The 19965-nt window shown below is 34.5% G+C and overlaps 2 protein-coding genes and 1 non-coding gene across 5 annotated transcripts; all 3 read right to left on the bottom strand.

Moving 5' to 3' along the window:
* Positions 1-107: 107 nt before the first annotated feature.
* LOC106664146 (probable cytochrome P450 301a1, mitochondrial) lies at positions 108-12134 on the bottom strand. 2 transcript variants are annotated; one of them, XM_024226017.1, is made up of 12 exons: positions 8553-8644; positions 8423-8478; positions 5625-5803; positions 4770-5016; positions 4581-4697; positions 2589-2665; positions 2258-2459; positions 1912-2071; positions 1676-1845; positions 1467-1545; positions 1193-1405; positions 108-283 (listed from the first exon to the last, which is right to left on the bottom strand). In XM_024226017.1, the coding sequence occupies exons 2-12, from the start codon at positions 8449-8451 to the stop codon at positions 173-175; spliced, it is 1584 nt and encodes a 527-aa protein (XP_024081785.1). In that variant the 5' UTR covers positions 8452-8478; positions 8553-8644; the 3' UTR covers positions 108-172. The 2 variants fall into 2 exon arrangements, with proteins under 2 accessions (XP_024081785.1, XP_014245081.1); XM_014389595.2 differs by lacking the exons at positions 8423-8478; positions 8553-8644 and adding an exon at positions 12027-12134.
* Trnam-cau lies at positions 9563-9634 on the bottom strand. The gene has a single exon. It is a non-coding gene; the product is annotated as a tRNA-Met (tRNA).
* Positions 12135-15648: 3514 nt separating the features above from the next.
* LOC106664067 lies at positions 15649-19579 on the bottom strand. Of its 2 annotated transcripts, none has more exons than XM_014389446.2 (4): positions 19474-19579; positions 19232-19408; positions 16121-16213; positions 15649-16065 (listed from the first exon to the last, which is right to left on the bottom strand). In XM_014389446.2, exons 1-4 carry the CDS (start codon positions 19544-19546, stop codon positions 15716-15718), a joined length of 693 nt encoding a protein of 230 aa, XP_014244932.1. In that variant the 5' UTR covers positions 19547-19579; the 3' UTR covers positions 15649-15715. The 2 variants fall into 2 exon arrangements, with proteins under 2 accessions (XP_014244932.1, XP_014244933.1); XM_014389447.2 differs by having other exon boundaries at positions 19232-19402.
* Between the last annotated feature and the right edge of the window lie 386 nt (positions 19580-19965).

The following is a 19965-nucleotide window of genomic DNA, read 5'->3' as shown; positions in this document are numbered from 1 at the left end:
TGTTGGTTTTCGTTCTTAGCTAAAGTTTACAATTTTTTTTAAACAGTGATTCATAATTACACTAACACGACATTTACATAAGAGCATAATTAGAAAAAAAACACCAATAATTTATATTTGATTTATTTATATTTTCTGCAATTACATCAATTTTTGAGATACACATGAAGTTTTATGTTCGTTCTGTTAATTTAAATTTCAATTCTCCCTCTGGTGCGTACATAAAAGTCACTTTATAGTCCAATGGTTCATGTAGGTATTCAAGTTTGTATGAACGTACAAGCTAAAAAACATAAGAGAAAAACATATTTAAAAAAAATGTGAATACTTCAAAATTAAAACATTCAATAGTGCCATAGAGTGGTAGACATAGAAGTCTTGTATGAACGTTGCTCGAGTATTTTTGTAACCGTAAGGTAAGCCATTGATCGAGTGTGGCACCTAGGCTTGCTCTGGAAATTCAAGGGTACTTTCAAATACGAATTGGAACCTTATGTGAAAGTGGGTGTGACCTGACATGACAATTGGTGTTATCACATAACTTGGAACACACAAATTCGGCTCAAAAGAATTGAATGGCCATACCAAGTGTTATAACCTCCAAAAAATCCATTCCAATCCAAAATCCTTTGATCCATTGTCCAAGCATCTTACTTTACACTCAGAACATGAAACCTCAAGAAGTCGATACACTTCAAACTCTGTTCGTATCCCCGCAACTATTGTCTTCTATTTGAGACTTAATATCAGCAAAAGGCTTACTTAGAGCCAATAAATTCAGCTTAAAAACATTGAATGGTTCAAGTGTTACAACCTCCAAAGAATTCACACCAGTACAAAATCCTTCAAACCATTATCCAAGTTACCTACTTTGCAAGCAGACCTTCAAACTGAAAGAAGTCGATACACCTCCACAAAACACTGGAGCCTTATCCTAACACCTTAGTGCCACACCTATAATCCAAAACCCTTCCTGACAATATTCAAGTTGCCTAAAGTGCCAATTCAGTCCCCAAATTGAAAGTTTTACATTTCACGAAATTTTACACCTACTAATTTGTGCTTGCATGAACATTGCACATTTTGGCCAAGAGGCACTGTTTATAATTATGTGTTATGCATAAATGTGATTATGTGTTATTTATTATGTGATTATGCATAAATGTACGTTAATTGTATACTTATAATTTACTTTAACCAGTAAAAGTTGCATTTCCAAATCGGCGAACCGTCTGCCCAAACACATACGGGCGCCATAACCATACGGTAAGGAAGCGAATGGGTGTACATAGTTGCTCGGATCCGAACGCTCACTCTTTATCCATCTCTCTGGTTTGAATACCTTAGCGTCTCCAACGTATTCTTTCATCCGGCCCATAACAATATTGGGGAACACCAACTGGACCTAAAAAAAACAGCAATAACTTTTCTCAATAGTTCATGCTTAAACACTGATTTTACTTTACCCCTTTTGGTATGTTGAAACCGCAAATTTTAGTGTCACTTAGGAGTACTCTACCATTCCCTATGACTGTTGAGTACATTCTGAAATAATACAATAAATAACCTTATAAAAACTGTCCTATGTAATATTGTTTTCTTTTAATACTGATTATCTAAAATCTGGTTAAAAGAACAATTTTTTTCACTAGATCTTATTTTTTTGCTTTGCTACCTCAATACTTCTCTGATGAATCCTTTAAGATAATACATCTGGTCTAAATGCTGAGATGTTATTTTAATTTTTGGATCTGGAAGTACTCTTACTAATTCTTCATGCATCTTTTCCTGAACTTCCGGCCTAGTCGCCAACTGATAGAGCATCGAGCAAACCGCCATCGAAATCTAAGGGGAAATAATTTATTTAATATTTCAACACACTTTTGAATAAAAATGCAGATCAGAGCTTACAGTATCGATGCCGACGAGAATTAAATCAAGGGCTAGAATGCAAGCAATTTTCGGATTCTTTTCATTGACTAAAATTCGTTCAAGTAACGAAAGATCATGACTGTCTGCACTTTTAGATTTAAGGTTTGATAATGATTTGTTAATGTATTTCATGCATACTCTGGAAAATAAAACAAAATAGATTACTCATCTGTTTTAGCATAGTTGAACCAAAAGATTAAAATTTCCTTAAAAAAGCTAGCTCAAGCTACCTTAGCTTAATAAAAAAAAAAAAAAAAACCGAGAGGAAAGAAAAAAAGATAAACAACCAACAAAGCAATTATTATTGTTATGATTGGATACTCACTCTCGGAAGTAATCCATGTTACTTATATACCGATTCCATAAAGTGCTCGGAAAATATCTCCAGTACGGGAATTTCAACTCGAGTATGGCTACATTTCTCAAAGCAAATTTAGCACAGTCGATTATTTTCTGAGGCTCCGAGTTCTGTGGTAAATTTGGATCTAAACATCCCAACCGAACGTCCAGCGCCACATGACCAATACCTTAAGACATTAAGAACTGTTTCAATACATTTCAATTCAGTTTATAAATTTGAAAATTTTCCCCCAACGATAAAGAAACTACCACATATAAAAATAAATAATCAAAAATTAAACAGGTTTATTGCTTACATTCTAATGACCACTTGTGAATTTCATTGTCAAAATCTGCCGGCATTTCAAGATTCTCATCTCTCATTTGTATCATCCTAAAAAAAAATTAATTGTGTTAAGATTGTAAACTCTGTTGACAGATATTTTCATACCCTTCACAAGAAGGCTACATAAATCACCCACTCTAAAAGATTAAGATTTTCTCAACAAAAAAAGAAAAGAAAACGAAAAAAGTATCTAGGTATAACCCTTGACCTGGATGATGAGGAGAAGCCATATAAAACTACATAAACAATTAATGTTTATCTATCGGTTTCAGTTCACTCTAAAATTACTAATTTTTGAATGCTAGATTTGAAAGAAAAAAGTTATGGATGGATTTTGAACAAATTGTCTTCTGAACAGTACCTCTAACACTCTAACCTCCTGAGCCACTACAACTTTGTATCTTAACACATAATTTTTATGAATTTCCTTTTATTTGTCCATATTACACATTATGTCATCATGACATCATATCATATAGATGTTCAACCATGTAAATTAGATTAGAATTCAACTATTGCGGACAATTGTAGACCTATGACGTTATAATTAAAATATGTCTACCGACAATACTGCATAAAGTCAAACCACTACTATGAATGAGTGACTAAATCTCAGGATTGCATACTAGCCATATTGTTACATTGAGAATATATAAAATTATAGGTAAGTGATGTACAAAAACGAGATATTTATATGATCCCAATTTTATTTGAAACATACAACACATTGAAGTCTCTTGCTAATATCACATAGGCTCTTTTCTTTCCGACCTAACAAGGGTTGAGTTTTGCTACATCGATATCGTAGTGTTTCTTGACAGGGAATATGATGCCTAATAGCCCTGAAGTGGACAGGGAAGACTAGTGTCCTCTATTTTTTTCAAGGCAGTCTCAATCGCCAACCAGGATTTGATAATGCTAGGCGTTTCATCCATGCGTTTCTTACTTGGAACAGACTTACAGGGGTATTTAAGCTTCCTCGGCGACCTGCCGAGTGTCTGCTGAAGTGAAAAGATGTTCTAATTTTCCCCATGGCTTCCTCATACTTTTAGTTTGACATTATGGGCCTTCTGAATGGGTGTCTTTTTACAACTTTCCTTTCTCTTTGAGACTTAGATGTGACATCTCTTTTCGTCTTTTATACAACTGTTTTAGTTGCAGGCTTTTCCAGAGTCATGGCTTTGCTGCTCCCTTGGCAGGTGCCTTTGCCAGAGCTTTCTTGGCCTTGGTTGCAGCAGGCACAGCTGCACTGGCCGTTATTAACCACAATGTTGGTCACATATGGAGCAATGTTGGGCACCGAACTTGTTCCCATAGACGCCTGTACAAAGATTGGTTATCAGGAGAGCCAAAAGATTCCTGAGATATAAAGAAATAAACCCATATCTGTGAAAAAGCCATCACAAAATTCTAGGGAAAATTAAAACGAATTGTCTTTCTACCTGGAAAAATGACAACTACTTAGCTTTGACAGACCCCTCCAAGTCCCACAACAGAGATCTTCGGAAGAAAGGCAACCCCAAATTTCAGTAAGAGGTGCTAATATGGTTTGATGGATCAAAGAATTAAAAAGGGGATAAATTATTCCCTAGCAAAACCCCGTATTCCAAGCTGAGGTCCATTCTGTGATGAGTTACTAAAGAAGAAAATTAAGGGTGGCTGGTCAGGCAGATATAAAACACTATATGTATATGCTTTTAGCTCCAAAACTATCTTGGGTGATCTAGGACAACAGCAAGGTTATTTTAAAATTGGTTCTGGGACATGAAAGTTTAAAAGGAAACAGTCTTACAAACTAGCCAAAGAAGGCGCACCAGAGCTGGAAAAATGGCTTACAAAAGAAAAACTCAACTGGATAAAATCAGGACAAGAGATTCACCTTTTAAAAAAGGAGGCAGCAGTCTTTGAGATTTGAGAAAAATTATAAGAAGACTGTCAAAGCTAAGACAGAAACAAAAATTACCTTGTAATGAAATGATTCGTAACGCTTTCAATGATTGGTATATACTTTTTCACGACTGAAGGCTGTAAAATCGGCTTTTGCACCCTCGTCCTAAATTCTCTCCAAGGTTCTCCATGACTGAAATATAACATAAAAATACTTGATTATAACGATGAGGTGATGTTAGAGAGAAAAAATGTGTGTACCTACACGCCAATAACTCCGGGGAGATCTCCGAAAAACTCTTTCCTTTCCTTCGTCTTGTACTGGACTAGGCATGGCATTGCCGGCCTGTGAGGTGTGTCACCTTCATTTCTGAAGATTTTCTCAGCTTCGTCACAGTCGAAGACAAATAAGAGATCGGGCCGGCCGATTAGGCCGGATAATTTGACTATTTGGCCATATTCATTGTACAGAGACTGGGATATGTCAGCAACATCACCAATTTTGTACTCTCCTAAATATTTAATAAGTCAATTCATAAAACTCATAAAAGCTTGCAAAAGTCCTTAGAAAATTAAACTTTAACGCTAACTTGTTTATTTGTTGTCTTTTATCTGATTCGTGAACATCTCAAATTAGTGTCAACATACTTATTATTATTACTATTATTTTAAAAATTTATTAAACATGTAAACTTGTGAGGCAGTGGCATTGCAGCTTGATCATTTCAGATCATCCAGATCAGCCTAATGTTTTTTTTTTTTTTTTTTTTTTTTTTTTTTTTTTGCCACATTGCCTCTTGGTCTGTGTTGTCATTTTGTCATTTGTATTACAAACTCACTGAATATGGCAAACTTTTGGAACACTGACAGACTAAGAATAAGCAGACCAGGATGACTGTAGACGATCGAACTAGACATTTAGTTAACATGGCTACTTTAAATTATAAGCTTGAATTTTATATATAAAACGTTATATTTTTAAAATACAAAAGCAGGTTTGTTTCCAGTTTATTTTAATTTCTATTTTATCGCAACCGATTTAAATTGTCTATTAGAAAACTATTTCAAAAGTGTTTCCAAAGTGGGTTTCAGAGTTTATTCAAAGTATTATTGTAGTCACCTATGAATGGCAGAAATCTCCATGTATTTCCAAAAACTGGTAGTGGCTTGGGGCCTGGTACTTGTGAATAAGGTTTTCCTAAATTGACTTCCTCGACGGCAACATTCTGTTGAAACGAGTATTTGACACATTGCGTTGAGAACTGTCGTAACCTAAGCCGCATAAGAAGCATCACAAGCCTGAAAAAAAGGAAATATAAAGATTTAAGAATAAGAAGAATTAAATTAATTAAGGTTTTTAAGTTGAGATAAAAAGTCAGTGTCACGAGCGGGATTCGAACCCACGACCTTCGGTTTGATACTTCAAAAGGTGGGGTTGAGATGGGAAGTTTGTGCCCGAGGGGATCAGTCACGATTGCTCAAGTGGTACAGTAGCGGCGTATCAAGCCGAAGGTCGTGGGTTCGAATCCCGCTCGTGACACCGACTTTTTATCTCAACTTAAAAACCTTAATTAATTGAATGTTATTAATCGGTCAAGCGTACCACGAAAAATAGTGAATTTAATAAGAAGAATTTAGAATATCTATAGTAGAGAGGGGGTGGGAGAGAGGTGAGATAGAAAGAAGGTGATCAGAAAAACACTATAGAGAATAGAAAATAGTTACATACATACAACAAATAAAGAAAAAGAATGGGTGAATGGGATTGTGAGGAAGACATATAAATACAGTAAAAATCGTTTAAATGAACACCGGTTGAAAAAATATATCGATTATAAGAACGAAATTTCTAGTTCCCGGCCAGCTTTAATGCAACTTAATGAATAAAATATCTGGTTATAAGAACATCGTTTTTAATGACCTAAAGTTAATGTATTTCTGACAAAACAAACCTTTTGTAAGAACTTCATGAGAAAATACACCCCTCGAAAGAGGAGTTCACACAAAATATTGTACGAAATGTAATCAACTATTTTCATGGAATGATTGTGTCGTGTTTTACATTATCTTCTGGCTAAACGTTTTTTCTCAGTTCTCTGCAGTTGCTCAAACAGGACGGTGTAATGTGTTCAAACAGGACGGTGCAATGAACGAAAAAAAAACGAAAAACTTTTACGGTGGAGGAAAAAATCCATATAATTTCTCGTTTGGAAAATGGAGCTTTGGCGAATGAACTAAAGGTGAGTCATGCAACCATTTCAAACATTTTCACGAACCGTCAAAAATCAAAAGAAGAATTCAAAAAGGAGGAAAAAAAATTCGAAAAAGTTCTCATGGTGATGTCGAAGAAGCACTGTTGCAGTGGTTCAAGGTTCAAAGGAGTGCAAACATTCGGTTGAATGGACCTATTTTACAAGCAAAAGCAAATGATTTTGCAAAACTTTTTAATAAAAATGATTTTGTACGTTCAACCTCGTGGAAGTTAAGTAATCGCTCGAAGAAGACTTTTTAAAAAAAGAAGAAACTTTATTGTCAAAACTGTACAATGTTTAATTTTAAACCGACAGTGAAGGGCAGAAGGCTATCGTAAGAGTAAGGGGGATTAGGGTTTTTATATTAGTTTAAAGAAATGCTGATTAAGATGATGGACGGCCGTCTGGACCCGCCAGACTTTGCTGACGTGTTGGTCTGAGGGGCGTTTGGTTATTCCATAATTTGGATCCAGAGATTTCGGCAAAGACTTTCCATTGTTTTTGGAAAAATCAGCCGTGCCATCTGGAGTTTCAGAAAACTCGCTTGAAACTGTTTGGCCTACATTGAGGGAAGGCTACAGAGACGAGGAGATCTTCAACGCCGATGAAACTGGCCTATTTTACAGTATGACCCCAGATAAGACGTTACGTTTTAAAAATGAAAACTGCAGTGGTGGTAAGCTTTCAAAAGAAAGAATAACAGTTTTGGTTGCGGCAAATCTAACCAGAACTGAAAAACCCAAATTGTTAGTGATCGGTAAATACACAAACTGTCGAATACTGTGCCAATTCAAAAGCCTGTATGACCGGAGAACTATTCGAAAATTGGTTGCGAAAGTGGGATAAAAAACTTCATCGTCAAAGGAAGAAAATTCTCCTTCTTGTTGACAATTGTCCTGCCCACCCATCAGTAAAAGGTCTTCAAGCCATTAAATTAGCTTTTCTTCCTCCCAACACAACGTCGGCTTTACAGCCTATGGATCAAGGTGTCATAAAATCCTTGAAAGTCGTCTTCAGAAAACAACTTATCCTACGGATCATTGATGACATTGAAAAGAAGAAGGAAGCAAAGATTTCAGTCCTGGATGCTATAATTATGCTCGAAAAGGCTTGGAATCAGGTTAAGCCTTCAACGATTAGAAACTGCTTCCGGCATGCTGGCTTCCTCAGTGATTTGGTTGACAATGCTGTTGATATTCTTCAAATCCAAGACTTTCAGGATGAAACACTTCGAAACTGGGCTCAAGATTTGCCCATTGAAAACTGTTTGCTTCAAGGATATGAAGACATAGACTTGAGTCTTACTACCCATGGAATCATCACAGATGAAGAAATTGTTGCAGGGATCAAAGCAGAAAATGATTTAGAAGTCAATGCTATAACAGATGATTCAAGCGAATTTTCGTGCCCCACTTTGAAGGAAACGTTCTCAGCTATAAATGTGGTAAATAAATTTTTAACATGTTATGACAATTTTGCAGAGGAATCTATGAAAATGACAGTGAAAGAACTTATCACCATTACAGAAAATGCTTTTTACATTCATAAAAAAATAAACAAACCAATATTACGGACTATTTTTCAGTTTTGCAATAAATAAAATTTTTTTGATTAATCTTTTTGTTTTTTTATCTTAAACCTAAACAAGGATAAACCTAACCCTTACCTTACATATCGAAGATTTGAGAAGTTCATCTTCTGTCACTAAATTCTTATTATTATCTAAACAGAGTGGATTGTTGTCAATTTAAGCAAGTAACCTAGCTCTAACTCTACGTAACCTAAATATTCCTTACCTAAGGTTTCAGGATTTCATCTTCAGCCGGAAAATTCATCATATCATCAAAATAGAGTGGATTGTTATCAATTTAAGCAAGAAACCTAACCCTAACCTTACATATCGAAGATTTGAGAAGTTCATCTTCTGTCACTAAATTCTTATTATTATCTAAACAGAGTGGATTGTTGTCAATTTAAGCAAGAAACCGAGCTCTAACTCTACCTAACCTAAATATTCCTTACCCTAAGGTTCAGGATTTCATCTTCAGCCACAAAATGCATTTTATTATCAAAATAGAGTGGATTGGTGTCCATTTAAGCAAAAACCTAACCCTAACTCTACTGAATCTAACCATTCCTAACTTTAGGTTTCAGAATTTCCCTTTCAACCAAAATATTCTTATTATTACCAAAATAGAGCGGATTGTTGTCATTTTATGCAAGAAACCTAACCCTAACCCTAACAATTCCTAATCTAAAATTTCAGAATTTCGTCTTCAGCCATAAAATTCTTATTATTATGAAAATAGACAGGACATTTGTCAATTTATGCACGCAAAATAAGAAAATTATGTAGATTGATGGGAATAAAACTTTGCTTTTATGATCAACAATGGTGACCTTAAAAAAAGTTCTCTGATTTGATAAACGAATCTCAAAACATTCGAAAGATAAACACGTAAAACAGCGAGAATAATGATACTTGTTTACAAGCGAAGACAACATAAAGATAAAACCAGAGCTTAATTTCCCAGTAATTAACAAATAAGTAAACAAATTTTGAAATTTTAAAAGCTAAAGCTAACGAATTTCACGTTGTAACTGAATCTACTAAACTTTATTTATAGTTTCATTATATTTATGTCTATTGACCAAATTACTTCTTTCAATTAATTAATCTTTTTGTGTAAGGTTTCTGGTTGAAATGAAAAAGTTAGTGCCACGAGAGGGATTTATTTATAGTTTGCTTCCGGAAAAGCAAAATTTAATCAATTCGCCAGTTTTTAAAAGTAAAAAAAAAATTGAATAGCAGAGCGTGGTTTCGATCCACGGACCTCTGGGTTATGGGCCCAGCACGCTTCCACTGCGCCACTCTGCTAAACGATGACGAATCGTTTTAAACATATTATCCTCTTACGGGTCAAGGCAAAGCGAGATCGCACGGACCCAGGGCGACAAAACTGAATTTAAGTTGCATTTTTTCTCACAATATTGATTACCCTGCCCTGTGTGATTCTGTCTAGAAAGCTTTGAGAAGATTAGGATTAGATTTCCACTATGGGTATTGATGGTGGAAAATGTATTTATTTTATTTTTAGCGTTAATCAAAAAAGACATAAAAGTGTGGAATTTTCCCGGCTCCGTACAAACAAAGGTTGACTCTTTCACTTTTGATGATAACGGGTGATTTTTATAAAAGGATCCTCGGTCCATGACCCATCGAGGTGGCCTTTATTTTCTCTTTGGTGTTGCATTCTTTCCTCGTGTGGAAGGACATGAGATCAGAAAAAGAGGAACTTTCTCTTTGAGCAAGGACGAACTCGTCCTTTCGCAAGTCCTTTGACCGTACAAATATGTAGACATCTCTCTCAATCGCCCTTTTCCACTTTCTCTCTTTTTCATTTTATGTTTATATTTCTTTTTCCCTAATCTATCGTTTTTTCTTCTTATTATTCGCATTCTATTATAACCCGTTCTTTCTTTCTTTTTTCTTTCTTCGTTTTTCTAATTTTCCTTATCTATAGTTTTTTCTTATTATTCCCTCTCTTTCTATCTTTCTTTCTTTTTCTCCCAATACCACTCAATCCTTTTTCACTTAATTTTTTCTTTCTTTGTTTATCTACCTACATTCATTTTTTTCTACAGTTTTTTCTTAAAATTTTATTTCTATCTAATTCTCTTTTTTCTCTCACCCTCTCTCTTTCTCTTCCTCTTTCTCTCACTCTTCCTTTTTTTGTTTATCCACCTACATTCATTTTTTATATTTTTTTCTTAATATTTTATTTCTATGTAATTCTCTCTCTCTCTTTCTCTCAGCGCCACTCATTCTTTTTCCATCAATTTTTTTCCTTAGTTTATATACCTACATTCCTTTTTTCTGTTGTTTTTTCTTAATATTTTACTTCTATCTAATTCTCTCTCTCTTTATTTTTTTCTCTCAATACCACTCAATCCTTTTTCACTTAATTTTTTCTTTCTTTGTTTATCTACCTGTGTTATTTTCTCTATAGTTTTTATCTTAATAATTGTTTTATTTCATTTTCTCTCTCTCTCTCTCTCTCTCTCTCTCTCTCTCTCTCTCTCTCTCCTTTTTTTATTGTAGCTATTTTAAGTTGAAATCTTGCATTGTATATTACACACTACATGTTAAATTTAGTACAAGTGATTAAAGCAAAAATAATAATCATTTTCATCAAAAATAATAACACCATAATCATTTTGTTTATTTTTGTAAAAAAGAACTCGTTCATTGCAAAAATGGTCATTATGACCTAAATCTGCTAGTATTATAAACAAAATGTTTCAATTCAATTCTCTCTCTCACTCTCACTCTTTTGTTTATCTACGTACATTCCTTTTTCCTAATATTTTACTTCTATGTAATTCTCCATCTTTCTCTATCTCTCCTTTTTTTCTCTCAATACGCTGGAAAAACTTTCGAGACCCTAGTCGATCATGTTAATAGACCCAATGTCAATTTTGACCCCTTCTTCTTCTTCTTGCCGTTTGAAACCACGGATCGTAGAGGGATTCGGGGTCAATGCGTATCGAAAGAAAGCAGGACGCGATTTCGCTGAAGGGGTCACTATAAACCTAATTTTAAGGATCGTAATTAAATTTAAAGACGGTCGTTTCCAGTAAACTTCAGGAAAGTCGGGACCTTAGCAAACAAGATAAAATTCATAAGTTAAAAACCAGCAAGTTGAAAGTTTTCAAATTCAAGTTTTATTTCTTGATATTGTACATTTACTTTAAGTTTTTAAAAAAATTCTGTCGCACTTATTTATTTTATACAAAGAATTCTTCAAGTTGTGGCCATGATTTCGCTATTTGTGGACGGCATTGGGAAACTTGAACAGAAATCAAAGTAATAAAGCGTCCTTTACAAAAATATAACTTTCACCTTTTCAAAAGAATGCGACTGCAGTATCAACTTTCTAGAGATTACTATCGACCGGATGAATACAAACCAGGCCTAAAGGTAAAAACACAACAGACAAAAAAACGGAGAAGACTACACTGCCAATCTATTGGAGAAAGATAGTCCATTTTAAAATCTAATAAATTATTATTATTTATTTAAGCCTTTAATTAAAAAAAGGACATTTATCGACGTATCATCCGTGATGTTCTGCAACTCTCTGCAAAATTGGGCCAATCTTTTTACTACACAAACACAGACGATGAGTACGTACATAACGAAATTTAACGAATTTGCCATTCGCCGATGCCGCCTAAGGAAAAAAAATTAAATTTCCCAGTTCACTTACAATTGATTAAATTATCCTTTCTTCCTAATGTCTTCGGTTCTGTTCCACTGACCACCAGAATTTTCCAGGACTGAGTCTGAACCAGTCACTGGAACGCCTCAGACTGACGGCAGCCTTCCTTTCCGAGCTGGAAGCCCCCTCCAGCATAGAAGAAGTCGTAGATTGAAAGTCACGGGCGCATTCGAATTTCAATAGAATTCCAGCCCGGAGTTTCACGCCAAACCATCGCGAGAAGAAACGAGAAAGTGTTGTTGGAAAAACTATAGGCTCCATTTGTTTTACCATTATTAGTCAATAAGGTAAAAATTAAATTGGAAAGCGCACAGTAAAAAGAAAAGGAAAAAACTTGATTTCGAATACGGCTAACTTTATTGGTGGCTGGGGTGGAACTCCCGGCTATCAATATGAAATCAAATAATGATTTATAGTCAAATATTAAAAGATATATGGATTTATGGTAATTTTGGGTGTGCCAAAAGAAAAAATACAATCATAATACAACGGCTCCAAAAGAAAGATTCCCATGAATATTTTATTATTTCTACATTAGTCATTGAAAAATAGATGGTCTCATTTGATCAATTTTAATAAATAAATGTATAGCGTGTCTCTTTTCTTTTGAGCCCAACCCTGAATCCGAAAACATTGTCCCAAAGGTTTTTCATGATCGTACCGGACAACGTTAATTTAATCTATCGATAGATAGAACAAACATTTTGTTGATAAATGAATTTCCGATATTCAATACAAACCAAAATAGACACAAGACAAAAATATTAGGAAAATTTAAAATCTTTTATTACAATTTATTGAAAATAAAATTACAATTACTTTTATTATTATTTTTAATTTAAAGAATCTTTTTATTTTATAATAAAACCTATTTCGAAATCTACACTACATCAATTTTAAAATCGAATTTAATTCTCGTTTTATAAAGAAAAGTAAAAGGAAATTTTTTTTTTAACGACCAATTCGAAAATACAATTAAAATTTTAACACAACTTTCCAAATCAAATGTTATTTCTTTTACTTTTCTTTATAAAAATTTATTTTTTAGTTACAACCACTTTTAAATTAAAGTATTATTATTTTTAGTTTTGACGTCAAAATATAAAATTTACCCACTTGAATTGTGTGCACAACAATTATTTTTATTTATTACAAAAGAAAAACAGCTCTTTAACCCAAGGAGTACGGAAAGGGAATAGTCCTAGGGAATGGAAAAACAGCCCTTTTCTAGCCCCTACTCCTTTCACTGTTAGATGAGTTTGGAGGGGTATGGCAGTACATTTAAATCTAAACGTGACAAATGTATTAATAATAAAAAAAATTATTATTTACAATTTTTACAACTCTTTACTGACTTTTTCTAAACAAAAATATCATTGAAAATGCATAAAGTATGAATAATAACGGAAAACAGCAGAAAAGAGTAGATCTTAAATTTCTGGCTGTTTTGACATCTTCAAATTTCTATATTTATTCTATTTGTTATCAATTTCTTTTGGTATAAACTGCTCATTGGGCCTAGCTTTAACAAAAATTCCTTTGCAAGTACATAAAATATAAATAATTATGGAAAACAGCAGAAAAGAGTAGACCTTCAATTTTTGGCTGTTTTGATATCTGTAAATTTCTATATTTATTCCTTTGGTTATCAATTTCTTTTGGTATAAACTATTTATTGAACCAAGCATAAACAAAAATACCATAGCAAGTGTACAAAATATAAATAATAATGTAAAACAGCAGAAACGAGTAGACCTACAATTTTCGGCTGTTTTTATATCTTCACATTTCTATATTTATTCCATCTGTTATCAATTTCTGTTGGTATAAACTATTTATTGAGCCAAGCATAAACAAAAATACCATAGCAAATGTACAAAATATAAATAATAATGTAAAACAGCAGAAAGGAGTAGACCTTCAATTTCTGGCTGTTTTGACATCTTTAAATTTCTATATTTATTCTATTTTTATCAATTTTGTTTGGTAAAAACTGTTCATTGAGCCTAGCTTTAACAAAAATTCCTTTGCAAGTACATAAAAAAAAATAATAATGGAAAACAGCAGAAACAAGTAGACCTTCAATTTTTGGCTGTATTGGTATCTTCAAATTTCTATATTTATTCCTTTGGTTATCAATTTCTGTTGGTATATACTATTTATTGAGCCAAGCATAAACAAAAATACCATAGCAAGTGTACAAAATATAAATAATAATGGAAAACAGCAGAAACGAGTAGACCTTCAATTTTTGGCTGTATTGGTATCTTCAAATTTCTATATTTATTCCTTTGGTTATCAATTTCTGTTGGTATATACTATTTATTGAGCCAAGCATAAACAAAAATACCATAGCAAGTGTACAAAATATAAATAATAATGGAAAACAGCAGAAACGAGTAGACCTTCAATTTTTGGCTGTATTGGTATCTTCAAATTTCTATATTTATTCCTTTGGTTATCAATTTCTGTTGGTATATACTATTTATTGAGCCAAGCATAAACAAAAATACCATAGCAAGTGTACAAAATATAAATAATAATGGAAAACAGCAGAAACGAGTAGACCTTCAATTTTTGGCTGTATTGGTATCTTCAAATTTCTATATTTATTCCTTTGGTTATCAATTTCTGTTGGTATATACTATTTATTGAGCCAAGCATAAACAAAAATACCATAGCAAGTGTACAAAATATAAATAATAATGGAAAACAGCAGAAAGGAGTAGACCTTCAATTTTTGGCTGTATTGGTATCTTCAAATTTCTATATTTATTCCTTTGGTTATCAATTTCTTTTGGTATAAACTATTTATTGAGCCAAGCATAAACAAAAATACCATAGAAAGTGTACAGAATATAAATAATAATGGAAAACAGCAGAAAGGAGTAGACCTTCAATTTTTGGCTGTTTTTATATCTTCACATTTCTATATTTATTCCATCTGTTATCAATTTCTGTTGGTATAAACTATTTATTGAGCCAAGTTTAAACAAAAATACTAAAAAACTTTGATATGCCCTGAAATGTCGAAAATACATAAAATATCAGTAATAATCGTAAAAATGAAACTAGAAAGTGTTTTAAATTGAATCATGCCGGTGGATCGTGTGTGAAGTGATCGAACATATTGTACTAGTTATTATTATTATTATTATTATTATTATTATTAATTTTTAAGGGCGTTTTAACGGCTAAGGTCATTTCACGCCCTGTACTAGTTATTGTTATTATTTCTGTTGTTATTATTTATATACAGAATCTTTCATATTGAATATGTTAGTCATTATGATCAGATAGATAATGAAGACTAAACCACTTAAAATATACACTGTGTTAAAATCTATAGAGACTTAAAATTGGAACAATTTTACTATTTTCTCACGACGGTTAGTTTCTGGAATTATGCCATCAATTTATTTTGAAGTTGAAGTGAATTTTAGTTCGAACGGTAATAATTTACTAATAATTAATATTTTAAACAATTTTTTATATACAAGAATCGCAAGGCAGACGGGAAAATAACATTGTACAATAACATGTATTGTAAGCGTATTAATTTTGAGTACTTCAATTATTGACGAGATTGAATTGGATTCGACTATATAAATACAATTATTATTTATATTTATTATTGTTGTCATTTATTTTACATTCATCCCACATCTAGTAGATGGTCAATTGACGACTTGATTTGCATCCGTCGATGAATTCGAGCCATTATTCGTGCTGTTTTGAAATTGTGTTAGGTCGACGACATTTTCCTCTTCATTGTACAAGTTTTCGATTTTGTCAATTGTTGTATTTCTTTGCGGAAATTCAAACGGTTTGGCGTGAATAAAGCCGTCGTTTCCCATTTGAATGCAGTCGAATTCCAACACGAGAATTGGAGAGTTGATGAACCGCGCTTCAAAATTTATGCACATGTGCAAATTCCTTCCCGGCGTGTAAATGTCAAATAGATTTACACAGAATCTTACACCCGGGATGTAGGGCTGATCGAAACAGGCCGGAGGAGGATTCTTGGCTGAAAAATGAAACTTCCAATAATTAAATACTCACAAATAGTTAAAACAACTAACCTGATAACGTCCTGTTGAGAATGACCGCTCCATCAAAATCCATTTTCATTAGTATCGAAAATTCCATAGGATCGAATGTTAAATTGGAGCACACTGAAAAACAATAAAAGTTGTCATTTGACAATCGACCTGTCCCCAAACCCACTTCTATCCAAATACCAAAATGTTTTCAACGTGAAAGAGCCTTTGAATTATTCTAATATGAAAATTGAGTCTTTATTTATCAAATTTGTTATCATCTGTCTTAAAGTACTTCGAATTTCAAAGAAAATTTCAACGCAACGAGTTCTTTTCCTTTACACATATTTTCAAGTCGAGATTGTTAATAGCAAACCACTGGCTAAATATTTTAACAGCTCGACATAAATCAGCGTAGAGAAAATGAGCTCGAACCATGAAGTTGGTGTCATCAGGGTGATTAGTTATGAACCAATCGAGGGTAGGTCATTAACAAAGAACAGAACAACAGAAAAAAAACAGTGGGCATTGTATGCTCCCTTGAGGCACTCCACTGTACACTGTCTTTTGAGTACATGACCTCCAGCATACTGGTAAGTATGTTCCAACTGCGTAATCTCTAGTTCAAGTCAAATCACGGTACGTTTCATCGGTGAGTCTCAAATAATCAACTGGTTATCGGACAGCACGGGGGGCTATGGGGAAAATGCCTGATGAGCAAGGCTACATTGCTTGAACCAGGAAAGTACTCTCGTGCGTTGCGTTGGCAGTCCACAAGCACGATAGAATAACTTATACTACCCAACGTCTCTGAAGTTCTTCTGGCTGGATATAAGTGACAGGAAGACTGCGTTTAAGGCAGCCGAGGAAAATATGCCTGAGTCTACAAGTTTCACCTATTCAGGTTGCACCTCACATCCCATGTCCTGATTACCCTCAGATATACTCTTCTCCATATATGTGATTGCAGGGAAGAAGCCATCAGCCATTTGTGCCCTCAAGACTAACATTTTGTGCTGAATCAACTCGCCACCTGCCCAAGTCAGTATTTGATACGTTTTTTTCACGAAGGGGTCTAAACAATTAACAACAACAACGGGATGGCAGAGAGTCGCATAGGAACGGGAGAGGTTATGTAAATGGCCACTTCCTGCTGTGCACCATTAATGGGGCGTAGTGAGCAGTTATCATTGCCTTCCTTACAAGCTGGTTTACTATATTGTTCTGCCATATGCCTGTGGGAGTATACAGGGAGCGAGTATACTCAAGGGGTGACAGTCGTCCATATACGATCTCTGTCAAAGCTGATTGAACAGGTAACTATTGGGTTGTCCGGAAAATAATGCAGGATTTTAAGTTTTCATTAAAAAAAATCTATATAAAATATTCTGTTTACGTTTACAGGATTACTCATTTGTATGAATGTCAACACTTATTAATCCTCTTCCAAATGATATTGTTTGTTTACCTCTGTAGCATTCCGCTACTTGGAAATAATTCAGTCATCCTTATAATGTCAAAGCGAGAATTTCGTACGATTTTCTTTTACGAGTTTAAACTCGGCCGAAGCGGAGCCCAAACGGCTAGAAACATTAACCAAGTCTGGGGCGAGGGTTGTGTTAATGAGTGCACTGTGCAAAGGTGGTTTAAAAAATTTCGGGAGGGAGATTTCAGCCTTGAAGATGAAGAAGGTCGTGGAAGGCCTTCCTCTCTTAATGATGATGTTCTGCGATCAGTGGTGGAAGAAAACCCCAAAACAACTGTTCGAGAACTTGCAGAGCAACTCAAAGTCAGTAAAACGACCGTCGCTGACCACCTCAAGGCGATTGGAAAAGTGAAAAAACTCGAAAATTGGGTTCCACACTCATTAAACGATCGCCAAAAAAATCAGCGCTTTGATGTTTGTGCATCACTTCTTTGTCGAAACAAAAATGACCCATTTCTGGCCAGAATTGTTACATGTGACGAAAAGTGGATTCTCTACGATAACACTAGACGTTCTGGACAGTGGCTCGACAAAGGAGAAGCTCCAAAGCCCCCAACTCATCAAAAAAAGGTAATGGTTACGGTATGGTGGGCTTCATTTGGTTTAATACACTACAGCTTCTTAAATCCTGGCGAAACCATCAATGCTGAATCATACTGTAACCAAATTAATACCATGCATCAGAAATTGGCAGTAATGAAGCCCTCTTTGGTCAATCGGAAAGGGCCCATTTTGTTGCATGACAACGCTCGACCACATGTGTCACGTGTAACGTCACAAAAATTATTGGAGCTTGGCTATGAAACTTTGCCTCACCCACCCTACTCTCCGGACCTCTCGCCTACTGACTACCATTTTTTTAGACACCTGGACCACTACTTACAACACATAATATTCAAAAATCAAACGGAACTGGAAAATGCATTTATTGACTTTATCAATTCTAAAAATTCTGAATTCTACTCAGACGGAATTAATAAGTTACCAACACGTTGGGAGAAATGTATTGAGAGTATGGGAAATTATTTTGATTAAAGAACATTGCTTTAAAGTAACTAGTTTCTTTTTTTTTGTTTAATACCAAAATCCTGCATTATTTTCCGGACAACCCAATAGTTTTACGACCATCTCATCGTGCAGAATGCACAATGAAACTTTCGATAGCCTCTTGACGAATGTGTACACGGCGATGTGGTGGGTGGAAAGTTGTTCCTTAATGCGAATTTGGAAAAGTATGCCGGATTGGATCGTCCCGACAAACCGGTGGCTATCGTACGTGCTACGTAAACAGATAAAGGTCGCTGGATGTGTCCCACATAATGAAAAGGTGTCATGCCTTGATTCCGTATAAAATCAGTGAGCAGCGATGCCCAGAATTTTAATGAGTTGTACTTTTTGTTGCTTGTTTCTCAATCGTTTGTACTGACTTTGGTTGTTCGTAATGGTCGTCCCGTGCATGGGTCAGTTGTATATCTACAGCGTGTTGGCCCATCGCTCTATTTAATTGAACAGTATGAAATGTACATGAGAATGATGAATTTACTCTGACTTAAAAAAAAAATCCGATATCTACTTATAATAATTATTGTTAGCTATCCTTTCCTGAAAGTTGCGAATCTCTAAAAAACTGGTTAAATGACCAAAAAATAAAAATTGTTTTCACATACTTGCTCTTTTGAAACGAATGAATCTCAAATTGACACAACAGCCGCAGTTGAACTCATCCTCGCAGGAACAAGGTAAGAAGCCGAATCTCTTAATTCCAGTTTTTAACTTATTCTCGGTTCCATCCAGCTCAGGGACGGGGTTTCCATCGGCATCGTAGTAGATCTGAAATCCTTCTTCTGGTATCTTCAATTTAAAATATCTTTCTTCCCAGGGAATAAAATTTAATTAGTTATGAAATTACGTGTTTCGTTTGTAGAGCCGGCTGCAAGGGTGGCTAGAGTCAAGGTGAAGTACGCCAAGTATAAGACTATCATTGTTGAGTCGGTCGTCGTACTCCTTCTTCGTTCGCACGAAGACTGATCGTCCCAGGACTGGAGAAAGAAAGTACTGTTCTCCTGAGTACACTCTTCTTCAAAACTTTCTTTTTACTGGAACATTGATGACCCCGCTGTTCTAGAACACACAATATCGCACCTCACGATAATAGAACAATTATTAAGTAGATAGTGTCATTTTCTTTTTGTAATATGTATTGAACACTTTGGTATCAAAATTGAACGATTTTTTTAAATGGAATTTGTGGATCTTTATTGAAATGTAATTCTGTTTGTTAACTGGGAGAAGTCAAGCGGTCAAATTGATTTTCCTTGCCTCCAAAACGTGTTTCCTTCCGGAGTTCCTCAAGGCTCACTACTTGGGCCTTTATTGTTTAAAAATCTATATAGAATCAATC

This window comes from Cimex lectularius, unplaced genomic scaffold (assembly GCF_000648675.2).
Source record: "Cimex lectularius strain Harlan isolate CLEC.00 unplaced genomic scaffold, Clec_2.1 scaffold82, whole genome shotgun sequence".
Lineage (NCBI taxonomy): Eukaryota > Metazoa > Arthropoda > Insecta > Hemiptera > Cimicidae > Cimex > Cimex lectularius.
The sequence above is the reverse complement of the archived record's forward strand: the minus strand, read 5'-3'. Positions and strand labels throughout refer to the sequence as shown.

Bases quoted from the DNA above. Each gene is read 5' to 3' on its own strand.
- LOC106664067 (XM_014389446.2), bottom strand. From the start codon at position 19,546: ATGATAGTCTTATACTTGGCGTACTTCACCTTGACTCTAGCCACCCTT. The intron at 19,409-19,473 runs GTAATTTCATAA...TGAAGATACCAG, and splicing joins CGGCTCTACAAACGAAACAC to AAGAAGGATTTCAGATCTAC. The intron at 16,066-16,120 runs GTTAGTTGTTTT...TTCATTTTTCAG, and splicing joins TCTCAACAGGACGTTATCAG to CCAAGAATCCTCCTCCGGCC.
- LOC106664146 (XM_024226017.1), bottom strand. From the start codon at position 8,451: ATGAACTTCTCAAATCTTCGATATGTAAG. The intron at 5,804-8,422 runs GTAAGGGTTAGG...CCTTTTTTTCAG, and splicing joins TCAAATCTTCGATATGTAAG to GCTTGTGATGCTTCTTATGC. The intron at 1,846-1,911 runs GTAAGCTCTGAT...ATTTCCCCTTAG, and splicing joins TTCTCGTCGGCATCGATACT to ATTTCGATGGCGGTTTGCTC.